This window comes from Xiphophorus maculatus, chromosome 14 (assembly GCF_002775205.1).
Source record: "Xiphophorus maculatus strain JP 163 A chromosome 14, X_maculatus-5.0-male, whole genome shotgun sequence".
Lineage (NCBI taxonomy): Eukaryota > Metazoa > Chordata > Actinopteri > Cyprinodontiformes > Poeciliidae > Xiphophorus > Xiphophorus maculatus.
Window position 1 is genome coordinate 13408133 of NC_036456.1, and position 17743 is coordinate 13425875.

At 41.3% G+C, this 17743-nt stretch overlaps 3 protein-coding genes across 4 annotated transcripts; all 3 read right to left on the reverse strand.

Annotated features, from left to right (window-relative positions):
- Positions 1 to 1529: 1529 nt before the first annotated feature.
- Positions 1530 to 14955, reverse strand: LOC111611065 (mucin-2-like; the record flags this gene model as incomplete). Its single annotated transcript, XM_023346687.1, has 4 exons — positions 1530 to 1537; positions 2847 to 3735; positions 5443 to 5493; positions 14899 to 14955. Coding segments are annotated over 4 exons (1005 nt in total), but the record flags the coding sequence as incomplete, so codon positions are not given.
- On the reverse strand, positions 9907 to 13358 carry LOC111610897 (uncharacterized protein PB18E9.04c-like). Of its 2 annotated transcripts, XM_023345965.1 has the most exons (8): positions 12541 to 13358; positions 12360 to 12424; positions 12085 to 12278; positions 11911 to 11991; positions 11645 to 11871; positions 10711 to 10772; positions 10484 to 10632; positions 9907 to 10364 (listed from the first exon to the last, which is right to left on the reverse strand). In XM_023345965.1, exons 1-8 carry the CDS (start codon positions 12724 to 12726, stop codon positions 10276 to 10278), a joined length of 1053 nt encoding a protein of 350 aa, XP_023201733.1. In that variant the 5' UTR covers positions 12727 to 13358; the 3' UTR covers positions 9907 to 10275. The 2 variants fall into 2 exon arrangements, with proteins under 2 accessions (XP_023201733.1, XP_023201732.1); XM_023345964.1 differs by having other exon boundaries at positions 11645 to 11991.
- Positions 14956 to 15003: 48 nt separating the features above from the next.
- LOC111610896 (mucin-5AC-like) lies at positions 15004 to 16932 on the reverse strand (the record flags this gene model as incomplete). Its single annotated transcript, XM_023345963.1, has 1 exon — positions 15004 to 16932. A coding segment is annotated over one exon (1929 nt), but the record flags the coding sequence as incomplete, so codon positions are not given.
- Positions 16933 to 17743: the final 811 nt, after the last annotated feature.

Below are 17743 nucleotides of genomic sequence, written 5' to 3' on the forward strand. Positions count from 1 at the left end.
TTCTGCTGCTTGTAGATATATATATATATATATTTATATACCCCTCCAGGGGGTCTTTTGTGGGCTCTAGTGTCCCTTATATGATAGTTGGCTGACAGGAAACGGGGAAGGAGAGGGCGGCAAATGTCGTCGGGTCCGGGAGTCGAACCTGCAACGGCTGCGTCGAGGACTCAAGGCCTCCAAATATGGGTCGCGCTAACCCCTTACGCCACCACGGCACGCCCCTGCTTGTAGATATATTAACGATTTTCCCCACTCTGAGATATCCTCCTTCTGCTCCCTATTCGTGGAATGTTTGTAATTAACTTTATATATTTTCTTTTATAATTTTTCTGTCTCTCATACTAACCCTTAGGTTTCTTCCTGTTTGAAAGGAAAGGTTAATCTCCACCTTCACTAGTTATTTGTGCTCAACTGGATCTCAACCCAAGAACCCAGAGTCCTGACAGAAACATTTCCTAAGTCAAGTAAATGGAAAACCAAGCAAAACTGGATAAGTATCACAAAGAAAAAGCTGCAATTAGAAAGTTTCAATTAACATGAATGGATTAAAGTTATGGCGTCCGGTAGAAGAGATGGACGCTGTGAAATGATATAGGCTTGGATGAGTAGATTAGGATGAGGATTAGAGACGTCTTCCCCCCGGGACCCGGACACTGGTGGAGGAGGCTAAGGAGAGGATGGAAGTCTGAAGAAGATGATGGAACAAGGGTGAAGAAGAAGGGATGGAGGTGGGTTGAAGCCCGGCTGGTGAGCAGATGGAGCCGTAGATGGAGGAGTTTATTGAGGTGCGCTCCGATGCTGATTGGCTGTGGTAGAAGCTCATGACGCAGCGATTGGATGACGCAGGTGAGGCTGAAGAAAATCTTCCAGTTTGTATTTATATCTATGCTTCATTTTGTTTACACAATATTTGTACACTTAAGATTTAATGTTTCTTAAGAAACTTTATAAAACAAAGTTGAACAAAAAAAACAACAACAACAGTATAACAGTTTGTTTTGTATATATATTCTTATATAATTTTATATAAATTACAAAAGCATAAAATTGCTTTTGCTGCTTTATAATTTCTGTGGTCAAGTCAGAAGCACAGAACAGGGAAGTTAAAATCCAAACAGAGGCGATAGGAAAATTACGTCAGTTGAAAACAAAACAGCAGTGCAGTTTTGCATTTTACTTTACATTCAGTGTTGTGTTTTGCATTCTGTTATGACTTGTTCAAATCTCACAGTGTGAAAAGACACAATTCATTCCTATTTTATATCAGCTGTTTTGTTTCTTAAACTTTTATATTTTTACTGCTGTATGTTTTTTTAGAACAAGAACAATAAAGTTCGATTTCATTAGTCACAGCAAATTTTTCCTGAGGATTTCCTGTTCTTACCACTTACAGTAAATCAAATATTGTTTATCTATTTATGTATTAATTCATTCTGTGTGGATGAAAAGGTTAAAAAATAAAAGTAAAACATTACAATAACTTTATGGTATCTGTGAAGGGCATTAAAAACTCACTTTATGTGCTGTCAGCCAGCTGTGGGGGAATCATGAGCTTTAAAAGAGACCAGCATGACCAATCTTGCTTCCACATTTCTATGCCCAGTCTATGTGGGAAAGTGCGACATCATCAAAACACTGCTACTGGTGCCAGTTCACTTCCTCACATTCATAGACTGCCAGCATAATCGTATTAATAAAAATGCCACAACTTTAATAATAAAATTATGAGCAATCTCATCTCCCAGCATGCAAAAATGAAATCCCACTTCGTGACACAAAAACCTGTCAAAAGTCATTTCCTGTTCAGAACATATTTTTTACTTATTCTTAACAGCAGCACCGTTTCCCGAATGAAGGGAGTTTTACATGAGCACAGGAAATTATGCAAATACATTTCTAAGTGATCGCATGAAATTAAATTAGACCTTTATAATATGCCTAAATGTGATGATTTTAGACTGGCATATTAGTTCACCTGCTTAGGCACAACAGACTGAAACTAAATCCTGGTGTAAAGAATTTCTTAGTGATTTTTTGCACATTGTCCCTGTTTTAAATAAAGAAATAAAGTGAAAATAAAATGAAAAGATGTCTAAAGTCTAACTGAATCCAAAAAGGCTGGACTTGGACTCAAATGTGTTAAAAGTAATTTTTTTATCTGTCTCCTTGGGCTGGTATAAAACAATGAGTGATTTACATAAAAAGTTGCAACTCTTAACCCCTTCTCACTTGCTGAAAGGTGTTTTCATTTCAGACTTATTCTCCAGCCTATTAGCTAAAGCAATACTTCCTGAAGGTTCAGTTGTATCAATAATATTTTCTAGGCCTATTTGTGCCAAAATCCATTTTGATTAATATCTTCCTTTTAAGAAATAGAAAAATTTAATATTCATACTGGCTCAATAGTAACAGTGACAAAGCCACCATGCAGAACAAGGAGATGAAGCTCATCTTGTGGATTTCTCCACTTGAACCATTTACAGTAGTGGTAAGGGCAGTTGTTGCTGTTTTTGTAGAAACTGTTGTATGTGCAACCATAGTTGTCCTGGCATTAATAGTAGTGGTTGGAACATCTGTGGTTGCTCTCCTAGTGGTAGTTGGTTGGGCAACAGTAGAAGATGTACTTGTGTTTTTTTTCAAAATTGTGGCTAATGTTGTACCAGCAGTTGACTGAGTGACACTGGTTGCTTTTAAAGTAACTTTTGTGGTTGTAGGAGCAACTGTAGTTGTTTGTGGTGAAAGACGGGTTGTTGAAGCAGGTTTTGTTGTTGTTGGAGCATTTATAGTTGTTGTTAGAGGAACAGATGTAGTTGTTGGTGTAATTGTGGTTGCTGTTGCAGGACCAGTGGTAGTTGGTTCTGTAACTACTGCTGTAGTTGCAGAAACTACTGTAGTTGTTGGAGGAATAGCTGTAGTTGCTGGAGGAAGGATGGTTGTTGTTAGAGGAACAGTTGCAGCTGAGGTGGTACTTGTGGAAGCAGCTGTGGTTCTAGTTCTGGTTGTGGTTACTGTAGAAGGAATTGTAGTTCTTGGTACAATTGTGGTGGTTACTGGTGGATTAGTTGCAGCTGTTTGAGGAACAAATGTAGTTGAAGTAACTGTGATATTTGAAGGAGCAACTGTGGTTGATGTAGGTGTAGTTCTAGTTGTTGGGGTAACTGTGGTTGTTTGAGTTACAACAGTGGTTGTTGGTGCAGGGCTGATAGTTGTTGGAAAAACTGTGGCTGTTATAACTGTAGTTATGACAGGAGGAGCAGTTGGAGCAACTGTTGTCATTATTGGAGGAACAGCTATTGTTGTTGTTGAAGGAACAGCTGTAGTTGTTTGTGCTGCTGTAGTTGCTGTTAGAGGTACCACTGTGGTTGTTGGACTGGCTGTGGTTGTTAGAGGTACAACTGTAGTTGTTGCAGATGAAATTGAGGTTATGGCAAGAGGAACAGTAGTAATTGTAAGAGGAACAGCTGTAGTTGTTGAAGCAGCTGAAGTGGGTGTTGTTGAAGAAACTGTAGTTGTAGGTGCAATGGTGGATATGGTAGGATTAACAGTTGTAATTGTTGGAGGACTTGTGGTCACTGTTGGAGTAACAAATCTAGATGTTGCTGGAGGATTAGTGGTGGTTGTTGTTGGAGGAGCAGATGAAGTTCTAGTCACTGTTGTAGTTGCGGGGGGTACTGTGGCTGTTGTAGGAACAGTTGTAGTTGTTTGAGCATTGGTAGAGGTTGTGGTTGTTGTCTGTGTTGTTGTGGTTGGAGCTGCTGTCGTTGTGGTTGGTGCCTCTGTTGTTGTGGTTGGAGTAACTGTGGTTGTGGTTGGTGCCTCTGTTGTTGTGGTTGAAGATGCTGTTGTTGTTGGAGCAGCTGTGGTTGTAGTTGGAGCTACAGTTGTTGTGGTTGGAGCAGCTGTCGTTGTGGTTGGTGCCTCTGTCGTGGTTGGAGTAACTGTGGTTGTGGTTGCAGCTACTGTACTTGTGGTTGGTGCCTCTGTTGTTGTTTTTGGAGCTGATGTCGTTGTGGTTGGTGTCTCTGTTGTTGTGGTTGGAGCTAGTGTAGTCATGGTTGGAGCTTCTGTTGTTGTGGTTGGAGCTGCTGTCGTTGTGGTTGGTGCCTCTGTTGTTGTGGTTGGAGTAACTGTGGTTGTGGTTGCAGCTACTGTAGTTGTGGTTGGTGCCTCTGTTGTTGTGGTTGGAGCAGTTGTGGTTGTGGTCGGAGCAGCTGTGGTTGTGGTTAGAGCTGCTGTAGTTGTGGTTGGTGCCTCTGTTGTTGTGGTTGGAGCTACTGTTGTCGTCAGAGCTGCTGTGGTTGTGGTTGGTGCTGCTTTGGTTGTGGTTGGTGCAGCTGTTGTGGTTGAAGAAATAGTTGTTGTGGTTGGAGCAGCTGTGGTTGTGGTTGGAGAAGCTGTGGTTGTTGTTGGAGCAGCTGTGGTTGTGGTTGGAGCAGATGTAGTGGTGGTTGGAGATGCTGTCGTTGTTGGAGCAGCTGTGGTTGTGGTTGGAGTCGCTGTACTTGTGGTTGGTGTCTCTGTTGTTGTGGTTGGAGCTACTGTTGTCGTCAGACCTACTGTGGTTGTGGTTGGTGCTGCTTTGGTTGTGGTTGGTGCAGCTGTTGTGGTTGAAGGAATAGTTGTTGTGGTTGGAGCAGCTGTGGTTGTGGTTGGAGTTGCTGTTGTTGCTGTCAGAGCTACTGTTGTGGTCGGAGCAGCTGTAGTTGTGGTTCGTGTCTCTGTTTTTGTGGTTGGAGCAGTTGTGGTTGGAGCGGCTGTGGTTGTGGTTGGAGTTGCTGAAGTTGTGGTTGGTGCCTCTGATGTTGTGGTCAGAGCAGTTGTGGTTGTGGTTGGAGCAGATGTAGTTGTGGTTGGAGTTGTTGTTGTTGTCGTCGGAACAACCGTTGTGGTTGGAGCTACTGTAGTTGTGGTTCTAACTTCTGTTGTTGTGTATGGAGAACCTGTGGTTGTGGTTGTTGCTGCTGTTGTTGTTGTTGGAGATACTGTGGTTGTGGTTGGAGAAGCTGTGGATGTGGTTGGTGTCTCCGCTGTTGTGGTCGGAGCAGCGGTAGTTGTGGATGGAGTTGCTGTTCTTGTCATCGGAGGTACTGTGGTTGTGGCCGGAGCTGCTGTGGTTGTGGTTCGTGCAGCTGTTGTGATTGAAGGAATTGTTGATGTGGTTGGAGCAACTGTTGTTGTGGTTGGAGCAACTGTTGTTGTGGTCGTAGCTATTGTGGTTGGGTTTGGAGAACCTGTTGTGGTTGTAGCAAATGTTGTGGTCGGAGAAGCTGTGGTTGTGGTTGGTGTCTCTGCTGTTGTGGTTGGAGCAGTTGTGGTTGGAGTGGCTGTGGTTGTGGTTTTAGTTGCTGAAGTTGTGGTTTCTGCCTCTGTTGTTGTGGTTGGAGCAACTATTGTTGTGGACAGAGCAGATGTAGTTGTGGTTGGAGTTGCTGTTGTTGTCGTCGGAACTACTGTTGTGGTTGGAGCTACTGTTGTTGTGGTTGGAGAAGCTGTTGTGGTTGAAGGAATTGTTGTTGTGGTTGGAGAAGCTGTGGATGTGGTTGGAGTTGCTGTTGTTGTTGTCGGAGCTACTGTTGTTGTGGATGGAGCAACTGTTGTTGTGGTTGGTTCCTCTGTTGTTGTGGTCGGAGCAGCGGTAGTTGTGGTTGGAGTTGCTGTTGTTGTCGTCGGAACTACTGTTGTGGTTGGAGCTACTGTTGTTGTGGTTGGAGAAGCTGTTGTGGTTGAAGGAATTGTTGTTGTGGTTGGAGAAGCTGTGGATGTGGTTGGAGTTGCTGTTCTTGTCGTCGGAGCTATTGTTGTGGTTGGAGCAACTGTTGTTGTGGCCGGAGCTGCTGTGGTTGTGGTTGAAGTTGTTGTTCTTGTCGTCGGAGCTACTGTTGTTGTGGTCGTAGCTATTGTGGTTGGGTTTGGAGAACCTGTTGTGGTTGTAGCAACTGTTGTGGTCGGAGAAGCTGTGGTTGTGGATGGTGTCTCTGTTGTTGTGGTTGGAGAAGCTGTTGTGGTTGGAGCTGCTGTGGTTGTGGTTGGTGCAGCTGTTGTTGTTGAAGGAACAGCTGTAGTTGTTTGTGCAGCTGTTGTTACTGTTAGAGGTACAACTGTGGTTGTTGCAGATGAAATTGAGGTTATGGCAGGAGGAACAGTAGTAATTGTTAGAGGAACAGCTGTAGTTTTTGAAGCAGCTGAAGTGGGAGTGGGAGCAATTGTGTATGTTGTTGTTGAAGGAACAGATGTGGATGTTGGAGGAACTGTGGGTGTTGTTGGACCGGTAGATTCAAGAGAAGATGTAGCATTCGCAATTCCAAGTGCAGCAGCAGCAACAGCAGCTGTAATACAATGAAACTTGTTGTAGTGACAGTCAAATATACATTTCTTGTAAAAGATTTTACAGCAGAAAAATGATCATTTTTCCTTCACTAAATGGTGGAAAAAGTTAATATTCATTTCATATAGATTACTTTAAACACCCTCCACTGATTTAAATCATATATTTTCTCAGTACACCATTGTTGCTGGTTTTATCAATCCAAACTTATAATTTTTTTCTGTGCTGCCTGAAAACGTCATCCTTTGTTAAATCTTTCTATTTCCAAGACATCTGGTTTTGTTCTGGTACTAAAGAAATATCACTAATCTGTCATCAGTGACTATAGACTTTTTGCCTGTCAGAGAACAACAGTTTTTTTATTCAGAGGCTTCTTCCAATTTGCTGAAACTCAGATCACTACAGAAGAGCTTTTCTGTCCATAACCCTCAACATCAACAATAACTTAACTTGGGTAAGATGACTTATAACAACATTAAATCTCCTTTAGAATTAATGAAGTATTTTTAAATTGAATGAAATGAATCACCATCCAACTAATCAATTCAAAGTCTTTGTAATAAGTATTTGTTTCTGTTGGTCTTTCTTTAAATTAAGACATTTCAAAGCACCACTTTAAACATCTCATGCATTACCTGTAAGAAATGGAAGACTTAATATGACTCGAAACTCCATTATGATTCCAGTTGAATCTGCAAAATCAAATACAGACTTTTATCTGCTGAAATTATGCACACACATTTACATTGTACTTTAATTACTGAATGTTCAAAAAAATCTTCTACTGGTATCAGTTAAGATTTAATTTTAATTATTTGACAACGTATATGCAGTAACATATTTATTAGTCTGTTACTTATAAGGACTTTGTAGTGACAAATCTATATATTTTCTGTTGTTATGAATGTTAAACTCCTCATATCTTATTTTACAATATACTTATGCTAATCATAACCCTAAAACTATTTTAACTCAACTTTAAAAGTAAAGCAATAAATAAATTAATTGTTTTTTTTATTTAATGTTTGTATGTTATGAAAATGTTACAGGAAGAAGTAACATTTTTATAGTTTTTTTATTCTGTATAGTGAAAACAGAGCAATTCATTCCTACAGAAAACAGTCAGCTACCTAAAGAGCTTCAGCTGTTGATGTTGTGTGAAACCGATCCTTGTAACTATGTGACACATTTGCATAAACAGTACATGACAGCTAGAATGGACACTTTCTCTACCTGTCCCTCTTTAACCTTTTGTTAGAGAGCAGTCAGAAGAACAGCCTTATGACTGTTAGACAAATGCATGTACTTTATGGTGATCAACAGTGAAACTGACTTATCTCTTTATCCAAGACATTTTTTCATGATTTAATCCAGATAAAAGTTCACGTTAAGATCTTTTTAAATATTCCTTTGCTGTTGGAGAAGAAAAAACTGTATTATCAGAGAGCAAGGTGATTACATTCTTAGGACACTTTGTGTTAAACCAAGATTTACTCCAAAAAAGCATTGGCAGATCATAAACACTGGAAGAGATGTACATAACTGTTTAAACAGTAATCAGCAGGTAATAATGAAAAGCCTCTTTTGAATGACAAAAAATCTTCCATGTTAATATTTTAGTTAGCGTTAAGTGTTAGGGTAGTAGAGTGACGTCCCCAGAACAAGCTTCACTGTAGTCACGCTAGTGTCACCATAACTGGGCCTCTTCAATTTGATATGATTTGCCTGGGTTGAAAATGTAGTAGCTTAGATAAGTTGTGTTTTAGAAATGATTAGCGTTCTTTGCTATAGCAGCATTTTTTACAAGAATATTCAATATAATATACAATGCAGTACTGGTACATCCTAAAGTCTTTGCAAATATTTGCACAACGTCAAATCTAAAAATACATAAACACACAAATGTTGAGGTTAGAAAAGTAGACAAAAGTACTTACTCAAATGTGAAATTCAGGATGAATTATTTCTATTGTGATGTCCGTCACATGGTATTGTAACCTTACGTAGCATAAATTAAAGTTTTAAAAGTTTTTTTCAGGAATTTTGTGGTACCTTACTTATGTAATATTTTTAAATAGTCTGATTCCCAGGCTCAGATGGGTAGCATTCCTCTTTCAACTATTCCCAGAAATGATTATGCCTATTGCTTTGAAGCTTTCATGACGTCCAACTAAGTTTGTCTTGACAAAAATAAATATTTCTGCCCACACCCATTATTCAAAGCAGTTACGTGTAAAAAAAGCCTCTATTTGAATGTTTTACAATCCTCTGGTCTGTTATTTGTGAAGCAGGCCAAATGTCAATATGACAAAGTCCAAAGATGTGGCTCAGTATTGAGAATTAGAAGGTTTCCACTCAGTTTAGTTAGCATTGACTCCCATCCTAGTGAAACCCATTTTTCACTTTTCTTCCCCTTGTAATTTGTTCAACCTTCCAATTGCGCTACATCCAATGCTAACTCTTAATCAGTTTCTGCTGGGAAAATAAGAACACACATGTCAGAAAACTTCAGCTGAATGTGGAACATCATCATCCCTCAATGGGTGTAAGGAAGAGTGCTTTCTCAGGCTGGCCTTCAGCCTCTGCAAGTTTCGTGACAGAGAAACCAGACACAGGCGGAACTGCCCCCAAAAAACTCAGGCACCAGGTGAATATGCATTTTTGCAGGGGTGTGATCTTGCTCACCTAAAACTGCACTGTGACATTCAAAAAGAAAGGAGAAAGAGGTGGGTGGGGCTGAAAATATGTAGGGAGACCAATCCAAAACGTGCCTGCAGGACACATGGAAATGCAGCATATTAACACATTTTAGGGTTAGAGTGGACCCTGTGTGGAGGAGGTCAGTGATGACTAAGCAACAGGACTACAGCAGGTCAGCCATCATTACCTACATGTGTTTGTGTTCAGGGCACACACAGCATTAATAATTACACATGTAACGCTAATTAATAAAATCAGTCCCTACTGGCTGACCAATAAAAGGCACAGATTCCTTTAATGTAAGAGGGAACATTTCAGGAGAAAACCTGTGTTCAAAATAAAATATAATTAAAAAAAATCTCAATATAGAGGCTACACGTAGTTGTCCTGTTCTGTTTTAAGTTTAAATATGAATAATTTCTCTTCATAATGTAATAGTTCTGTATAGCCTTGGAGGTTGTTTTTTTTTTGTTCCATTAAATTTGCTTTAATTTTTATAATCTGATTGTTTAATAAACTTTTGTTACTTTTAACTGTGTCATTAAATACATATATGTTAAATGCTGATTATGTTTTAGAAACAGATTAAAGACTTCTTCAAGTCCCCAGGCTGAATTTCAACCCCAAGCGCTCTGCAATCTGGAGCTTCACATAATGTATAAAATGAAGATTTTTCACTTTTTACTATGTGCCCCCATAAAAAAAATGATCGCCCCACCTTGGACACTCTGATAAATTTAGTCTAGGACCAACACTGTATCTTATAATTTATCTTTATTATATTGATATCTACACAGGAAAAAATAAGCAAAATACTTTCAGAATACTGAATACAGAATATTTTTGTGATAAATACAAGTAAAAGAAAAAGAAAAACTAGACAATCATACAGGACATTGATCAGACAGTCTTACAATATTGATTGAGAGAGAAATCTTAAGGATTACATAAACAGTCTCTGACCTAAATAATCCTTAATTACCTTCATGTTACCTTTCACAGATTATAAATTATATTACTTTACCATAATAATTAAATTTACATAAATAAATAAGAAAGAACTGATATGAACAAACTTAAAGAGCCTGACAATTCAAATAAACATATTCACTGTAATACAGTATCAAGTTTCAATAAATGCTTTTAAAGTTTTAAAGTGTCATGAGTAAATTTTTAGAATGTCCTTCTTCACACCAGTAAGAATTGACATTTTCCAGCACATCTTCCTCTGGAAACCAGCAGAGACGTTATTGCTGGTTTGAAAGAAGCCATGACAACAGGACCAAGCTGAGTGCAGTGATGAGGCTGATGTTGTGGCTTACTCCACTTGATACCTCTGCAAGTGAGAAAAAGAAGACACATGACCTTATTTGAAAAAACACCTCCTCTGTTATATACCAGATTTTGTATCATTGCAATGGTAACTTATTTTTATTTGAATGTAATTTAGCTTACGTATGTCATCCACAAGAATAGAAGCAGTTTCGATGTTGAAGTCTGTGACGTTCAAAGCTGCTTTCATCAAAACCTCTGCAATTTGAATGTTGCTAGGTACAAACGCTGCTGAAAATTTAAGGTTCATGTTGTTGATAATTGATCCGTTGCTAAAAATGAAACAAAAATATCAGTTAATTTGTCCAAATTTATATTTAACAATGTTTAAAATTGTCTGCAAATTATACCTGAATGAAGTTACAGTGAAGTCACGTAAAGTAGAAAACGTTCGCTGGAAGAGAGGTTCAAGCTGCAGGAAGACAAAGAAAATATTGTTCTGTAAATTAAAGTTGTAATTTTTTTTATATCTCACTCATCCAAATCCTAAAATTACATCAAATATACATTTTTCCTATGTTAGTTTAGGCAAAAAAAAATCATGATAAACCTTTTGTGTATGTGTTGTATTTCAGTGATATTAGATATTACTAAATTTTGCTAAAGGAAAATGTGAATTCATTAAGTGAAGAAACATTGTTTTAACCAATTTTTGTCCTGCATGTTACAAAGTGTGTTTCTTAAACCCACCTGATTTAAATAAATAATTAACTGACAAGGTTCTACAGAAGCTGGTTAAAGGTTAATTATATAACTAAACAATTTGAATCATAATTTGATAATTTAAAAGTGCCATCAGACTATATAACAAAGATTATATTTACCCTGGACTTATTTATAGATTCAGATATATCCATACAAGCATACATATTTGTTTTTGTTTATTTTTCTTCTTTTAAATTATTCATAATTTCACACTTATGCATGTATTTTTAATTTTTATATCACGTATGGTTATATTTATATTTACTAGTATTTGACACTTTAGATGGGAGTAGCTTGTTAACAAATAAACAACTTCCCTTTCAGGATCCGGAAAGTATATTCTAATTTTAAATCAGGGAATAAATCTACACCATACAGGCCAAGGTGTAGATTTTTTTTCTAACAACCCTTGCCCTCCTGTGGTATAGAACATAGTTTCTTTTATTCAATTTTCATTTTCTGAATACAAAATAATTTAGACAGCTTTATGGTTCTGTCTCACAGCAAATATCAACTTGAAAGTGTTGTTTATTAAAGCTCTTTTACAAATATTTTACTATAAGCTGAAATAAGACTTACATTTGACTTTAAAAGTGCAGCTCGATTTTTAAATGCGGCAGATGATGGGTTCAGCAAATCAGTGGTGAAGGTCTCGCCCAGAGACCTAAAAGTCACTTTCCTTGTGACTGTTGCCTCCACAGTTGGAGTTGTTTTGGTTGTTGGTTTAACTGCAGTAGATGGAGTTGTGGTGTTGGTTGTTGGATTAACTGCAGTAGATGGAGTTGTGGTGTTGGTTGTTGGATTAACTGCAGTAGATGGAGTTGTGGTGTTGGTTGTTGGATTAACTGCAGTAGTTGCAGTTGAGTTTGGAGAGATGATGGTATCTGTAGAATTTGTAGTGGGCGGTGTGGTTGGCAAAGGTGTGCCTGCCAGAAAAAGAAAAGAAAAAAGACAATGTTGCTTAAATAAAAATTTACATTGCTCTGTTTCTGTGTAGTGTTAGACCACGATTTACTTACGTATTATTTGGACAGAACCAGGTGAAAATGGGACATCCATGATAGTGTTGTTATAGGACGAATCTATAGCATCTGATAACGTTTTTTGTACTTCTTCGTTCCTTGGGAGTTCCGCAAGTGGCGTGGTTTGGTTAAACTCCACCCCAACCTCAACTTCTGTGACATTCATTCGAATTCGGGATGTTACAGAAACTCTGCAATATAAACACAAAATATAAACAAGTTTAGGAAAACATATATTCATTTTGTTTATTAAAAAAAAAAAATAAGCTTACCTAAATGAAATGACATAACTACGGACGAAGAGGGCTCCAAAAGCTTTTCTGTAGAGCATGTCATACTGTAGGACAAAAGATTAAGTACAATGATAAGAATATTGTATAACTGAATATTTTAATATTTCAATTGAATGTCTGACAATATGACCATAATGATATATTTTACTATGGCACTTACTACTGCAACAATCCTCTTTGCGAGATCCTTAAATTTTTGGGTGTTAATATCTTTGAGATCTTCATCAAATGGTTCGTAAACAACCACTCCAACATAAAAAACTGGAGCAGGAGGTCCATTTGTAGTAGTTGCATTAGTAGCCGGAATTGTTTGATAAGCTGTGGTTTGGTTTTGAGTAGATGACATTAAGGTTGGCTTAGCTGATAGTGTCGAAGGAGCTGTGGTGGGAGATGAAACTGTCGTGTTTGATGGAATTGTTGCGGTCAGGGAAGGTGTGGCTGTTAAAGGAAGAACTGTGGAAGTAATTAGAGCAGGTGTAGTTGCTGCTGGAGCAGAAGAAGTGTTGGTTGAACCACTTGTGGTTCTGATCGGGGCATTTGTGGCTATATTTGGGGCAGCTGTGAATGTGTTAGGAGACACTGTGGTCTCTGTAACAGAAGTTTGACTTGTAACTGTAGCAGCTGTTATTACTGATGAAGGTGATATTGTTGAAGGAAAAATTGAGGATGTGGATGTAGTTGATATGGATGTAGCTGGAGAGGTTTTGGTAGTGGCTGTTGCATTAATTCTAGTGGATTGGGCAATCGTAGTTGTGGGTGGAGCTGCTGTGGTTTGCAGATTTGTAGTTATGGTTGAGCGAGCTGTAATTGGGATGCTTGGAGTAGAGCTTGTTATTGTTGGCGCAACGGATGTGGATGTGGATGTAGCAGTTATGGTGGTGATTGGGGCAGCTGTTGTTGGAGTGTCTGATGTTGTGGTTGCAGCTACTGTAGTTGTGGTTGGTGCCTCTGTTGTTGTGGTTGGAGATGCTGTTGTTGTTGGAACAGCTGTGGTTGTGGTTGGAGTAACTGTTGTTGTGGTTGGAGTAACTGTGGTTGTGGTTGGTGCCTCTGTTGTTGTGGTCGGAGCTGTTGTGGTAGGAGCAACTGTGGTTTTGCTTGGAGATGCTGTTGTTGTTGGAACAGCTGTGGTTGTGGTGGGAGCTACAGTTGTTGTGGTCGGAGCAGATGTAGTTGTGGTTGGAGCTTCAGTTGTTGTGGTTGGAGAAGGTGTTGTGGTTTCAGCAGCTGGGGTTATGGATAAAGCTGCTGTTGTTGTGTTTGGAGCAGCTGTGGTTGTGGTTGGAGCTGCTGTGGTTGTGGTTGGAGCTGCTTTGGTTGTGGTTGGTGCAGCTGTTGTGGTTGAAGGAACTGATGTTGTGGTTGGAGCAGCTGTGGTTGTGGTTGGTGTCTCTGTTGTTGTGGTTGGTGCAGCTGTTGTGGTTGAAGGAACTGATGTTGTGGTTGGAGCAGCTGTGGTTGTGGTTGGTGTCTCTGTTGTTGTGGTTGGAGCTAGTGTAGTTGTGGTAGGAGCTGCTGTTGTTGTGGATGGTGCCTTTGTTGTTGTGGTTGGAGTAACAGTGGTTGTGGTTGGAGTTGCTGTTGTTGTCGTTGGAGCTACAGTTGTTGTGGTTGGAGCAAATGTTGTTGTGGTTGGTGTCTCTGTTGTTGTGGTTGGAGCTAGTGTAGTTGTGGTTGGTGTCTCTGTTGTTGTGGTTGGAGCCAGTGTAGTTGTGGTTGGAGCTTCCGTTATTGTGGTTGGAGCTGCTGTCGTTGTGGTTGGTGCCTCTGTTGTTGTGGTTGGAGTAACTGTGGTTGTGGTTGCAGCTACTGTAGTTGTGGTTGGAGCTGCTGTAGTTGTGGTTGGAGCAACTGCGGTTGTGGTTGGAGCAACTGTTGTTGTGGTTGGTGTCTCTGTTGTTGTGGTTGGAGCAGTTGTAGTTGTGATTGGAGCAACAGTTGTTGTGGTTGGAGCAACTGTTGTTGTGGTTGGTGTCTCTGTTGTTGTGGTTGGAGCAGTTGTAGTTGTGGTTGGAGCAACTGTGGTTGTGGATGGAGATGCTGTTGTTGTTGGAGCAGCTGTGGTTGTGGTTGGAGTTGATGTTGTTGTCGTTGGAGCTGCAGTTGTTGTGGTTGGAGCAAATGTTGTTGTGGTTGGAGAAGCTGTGGTTGTTGTTGGAGCTACTGCTGTTGTGGTTGGAGCAACTGTTGTTGTGGTTGGAGCAACTGTAGTTGTGGTTGGTGTCTCTGTTGTTGTGGTTGGAGCTAGTGTAGTTGTGGTTGGAGCTACTGTAGTTGTGGTTGGTGCCTCTCTTGTTGTGGTCGGACCGGTTGTGCTTGTGGTTGGAGATGCTGTTGTGCTTGGAGCAGCTGTGGTTGTGGTTTGAGCAACAGTTGTTGTGGTAGGAGCAACTGTACTTGTGGTTGGTGTGGTTGGAGCTAGTGTAGTTGTGGTTGGAGAGACTGTTGTGGTTGAAAGAATTGTTGTGGTTGCAGCAGCTGTGGTTGTGGTTGGAGCTGCTGTGGTTGTCGTCGGAGCTACTGTTGTTGTGGATGGAGCAACTGTTGTGGTTGATGATGCTGTTTTTGTTGGAGCAGCTGTGGTTGTAGTTGGAGCTGCTGTTGTGGTTGGTGGCTCTGTTGTGGTTGGAGCAACTGTTGTTGTGGTCGGAGCTGCTGTTGTGATTGGAGAAACTGTTGTGGTTGCAGCCGCTGTGGTTGTGGTTGGAGTTGCTGTTGTTGAGGTTGGTGTCTGTGTTGTTGTGGTTGGAGCTACTGTAGTTGTGGTTGGAGCTTCTGTTGTTGTGGTTGGAGCTGCTGTGGTTGTTGTTGGTGAAGCTGTTGTGGTTGAAGGAATTGTTGTTGTGGTTGCAGCAGCTGTGGTTGTGGCTGGAGCACCTGTGGTTGTGGTTGTAGCTGCTCTGGATGTGGTTGGTGCAACTGTTGTTGTCGTCGGAGCTACTGTTGTTGTGGTTGGAGCAACTGTTGTTGTGGTCGGAGCTGTTGTGGTTGTGGTTGGAGAAACTGTTGTGGTTGCAGCTGCTGTGGTTGTGGTTTGAGCTGCTGTTGTTGTGGTTGGGGTCTCTTTTGTTGTAGTTGGTGTCTCTGTTGCTGTGGTCGGAGCAACTGTGGTTGTGGTTGGAGTTGCTGTTGTTGTCGTTGGAGCTACAGTTTTTTTTGTTGGATCAGATGTGGTTGTGGTTGGAGCTGCTGTGGTTGTGGTTGGAGTTGCTGTGTTTGTGGTTGTTGCAGCTGTTGTGGTTGAAGGAATTGTTGTCGTCGGAGCTATTGTTGTTGTGGTTGGAGCAACTGTTGTTGTGGTCGGAGCTGCTGTGGTTGTGGTTGGAGCTTCTGTTGTTGTGGTTGGTGTCTCTGTTGTTGTGGTTGGAGCTATTGTAGTTGTGGTTGGAGCTTCTGTTGTTGTGGTTGAAGCTGCAATGGTTGGTGCAGCTGTTGTTGTTGGAGGAATTGTTGTTGTGGTTGGAGCAGCTGTGGTTGTGGTTGGAGCTGCTGTGGTTGTGGTTGGTACAGATGTTGTGGTTGAAGGAATTGTTGTTGTGGTTGGAGAAGCTGTAGTTGTGGTTGGAGCTGCTGTGGTAGTGGTTGTTGCAGCTGTTGTGGTTGAAGGAATTGATGTTGTTGATGAAGCAGCTGTTGTGGTTGGAGCTGTTGTGGTTGTGGTTGGAGAAGCTGTTGTAGTTGCAGCTGCTGTTGTTGTGGTTGGTGTCTCTGTTGTTTTGGTTGGAGCTATTGTAGTTGTGGTTGGAGAAACTGTTGTGGTAGCAGCTGCTGTGGTTGTGGTTGGAACTGCTGTTGTTGTGGTTGGTGTCTCTGTTGTTGTGGTTGGAGCTACTGTAGTTGTGGTTAGAGCTTGTGTTGTTGTGGTTGGAGCTGCTGTGGTTGTGGTTTGAGCTGGTGTTGTTGAGGTTGGTGTCTCTGTTGTTGTGGTTGGAGCTACTGTAGTTGTGGTTAGAGCATCTGTTGTTGTGGTTGGAGCTGCTGTGGTTGTGGTTTGTGCAGCTGTTGTGGTTGAAGGAATTGTTGTTGTGGTTGGAGCAGCTGTTGTTGTGGTTGGAGCTGCTGTGGTTGTGGTTGGTGCAGCTGTTGTTGTTGAAGGAATTGTTGTTGTGGTTGGAGCAGCTGTTGTGGTTGGAGCAGCTGTGGTTGCGGTTGGAGCACCTGTGGTTGTGGTTGGAGCTGCTGTGGTTGTGGTTGGTGCAGCTGTTGTGGTTGAAGGAAATGTTGTTGTGGTTGGAGCAGCTGTTGTGGTTGGAGCAGCTGTGGTTGTGGTTGGAGCTGCTGTGGTTGTGGTTGGTGCAGCTGTTGTGGTTGAAGGAATTGTTGTTGTGGTTGGAGCAGCTGTTGTGGTTGGAGCAGCTGTGGTTGTGGTTGGAGCTGCTGTGGTTGTGGTTGGTGCAGCTGTTGTGGTTGAAGGAATTGTTGTTGTGGTTGGAGCAGCTGTTGTTGTCGTCGGAGCTACTGTTGTTGTGGTTGGAGCAACTGTTGTTGTGGTTGGAGCTGCTGTGGTTGTGGTCGGTGCAGCTGTTGTGGTTGAAGGAATTGTTGTTGTGGTTGCAGAAGCTGTGGTTGTGGTTGGAGAACCTGTTGTGGTAGCAGCCGCTGTGGTTGTGGTTGGAGCTGCCGTTGTTGTGGTTGGTGTCTCTGTTCTTGTGGTTGGAGCAACTGTAGTTGTGGTTAGAGCTTCTGTTGTTGTGGTTGGAGCTGCTGTGGTTGTGGTCGGTGCAGCTGTTGTGGTTGAAGGAATTGTTGTTGTGGTTGGAGCAGCTGTGGTTGTGGTCGGAGCTGCTGTGGTTGTGGTTGGAGCAACTGTTGTGGTTGCAGCCGCTGTGGTTGTGGTTGGAGGAGCTGTTGTGGTTGGAGAAGCTGTGGTTGTGGTTGGAGAAACTGTTGTGGTAGCAGCCGCTGTGGTTGTGGTTGGAGCTGCCGTTGTTGTGGTTGGTGTCTCTGTTCTTGTGGTTGGAGCTACTGTAGTTGTGGTTAGAGCTTCTGTTGTTGTGATTGGAGCTGCTGTGGTTGTGCTTGGTGCAGCTGTTGTGGTTGAAGGAATTGTTGTTGTGGTTGGAGCAGCTGTGGTTGTGGTTCGAGCTGCTGTGGTTGTGGTTGGTGCAGCTGTTGTGGTTGAAGGAATTGTTGTTGTGGTTGGAGCTGCTGTGGTTGTGGTTGGAGAAGCTGTTGTGGTTGCAGAAGCTGTGGTTGTGGTTGGAGCAGCTGTGGTTGTGGTTCGAGCTGCTGTGGTTGTGGTTGGTGCAGCTGTTGTGGTTGAAGGAATTGTTGTTGTGGTTGGAGCAGCTGTGGTTGTGGTTGGAGTTGCTGTGGTTGTGGTTGGTGCAGCTGTTGTGATTGAAGGAATTGTTGTTGTGGTT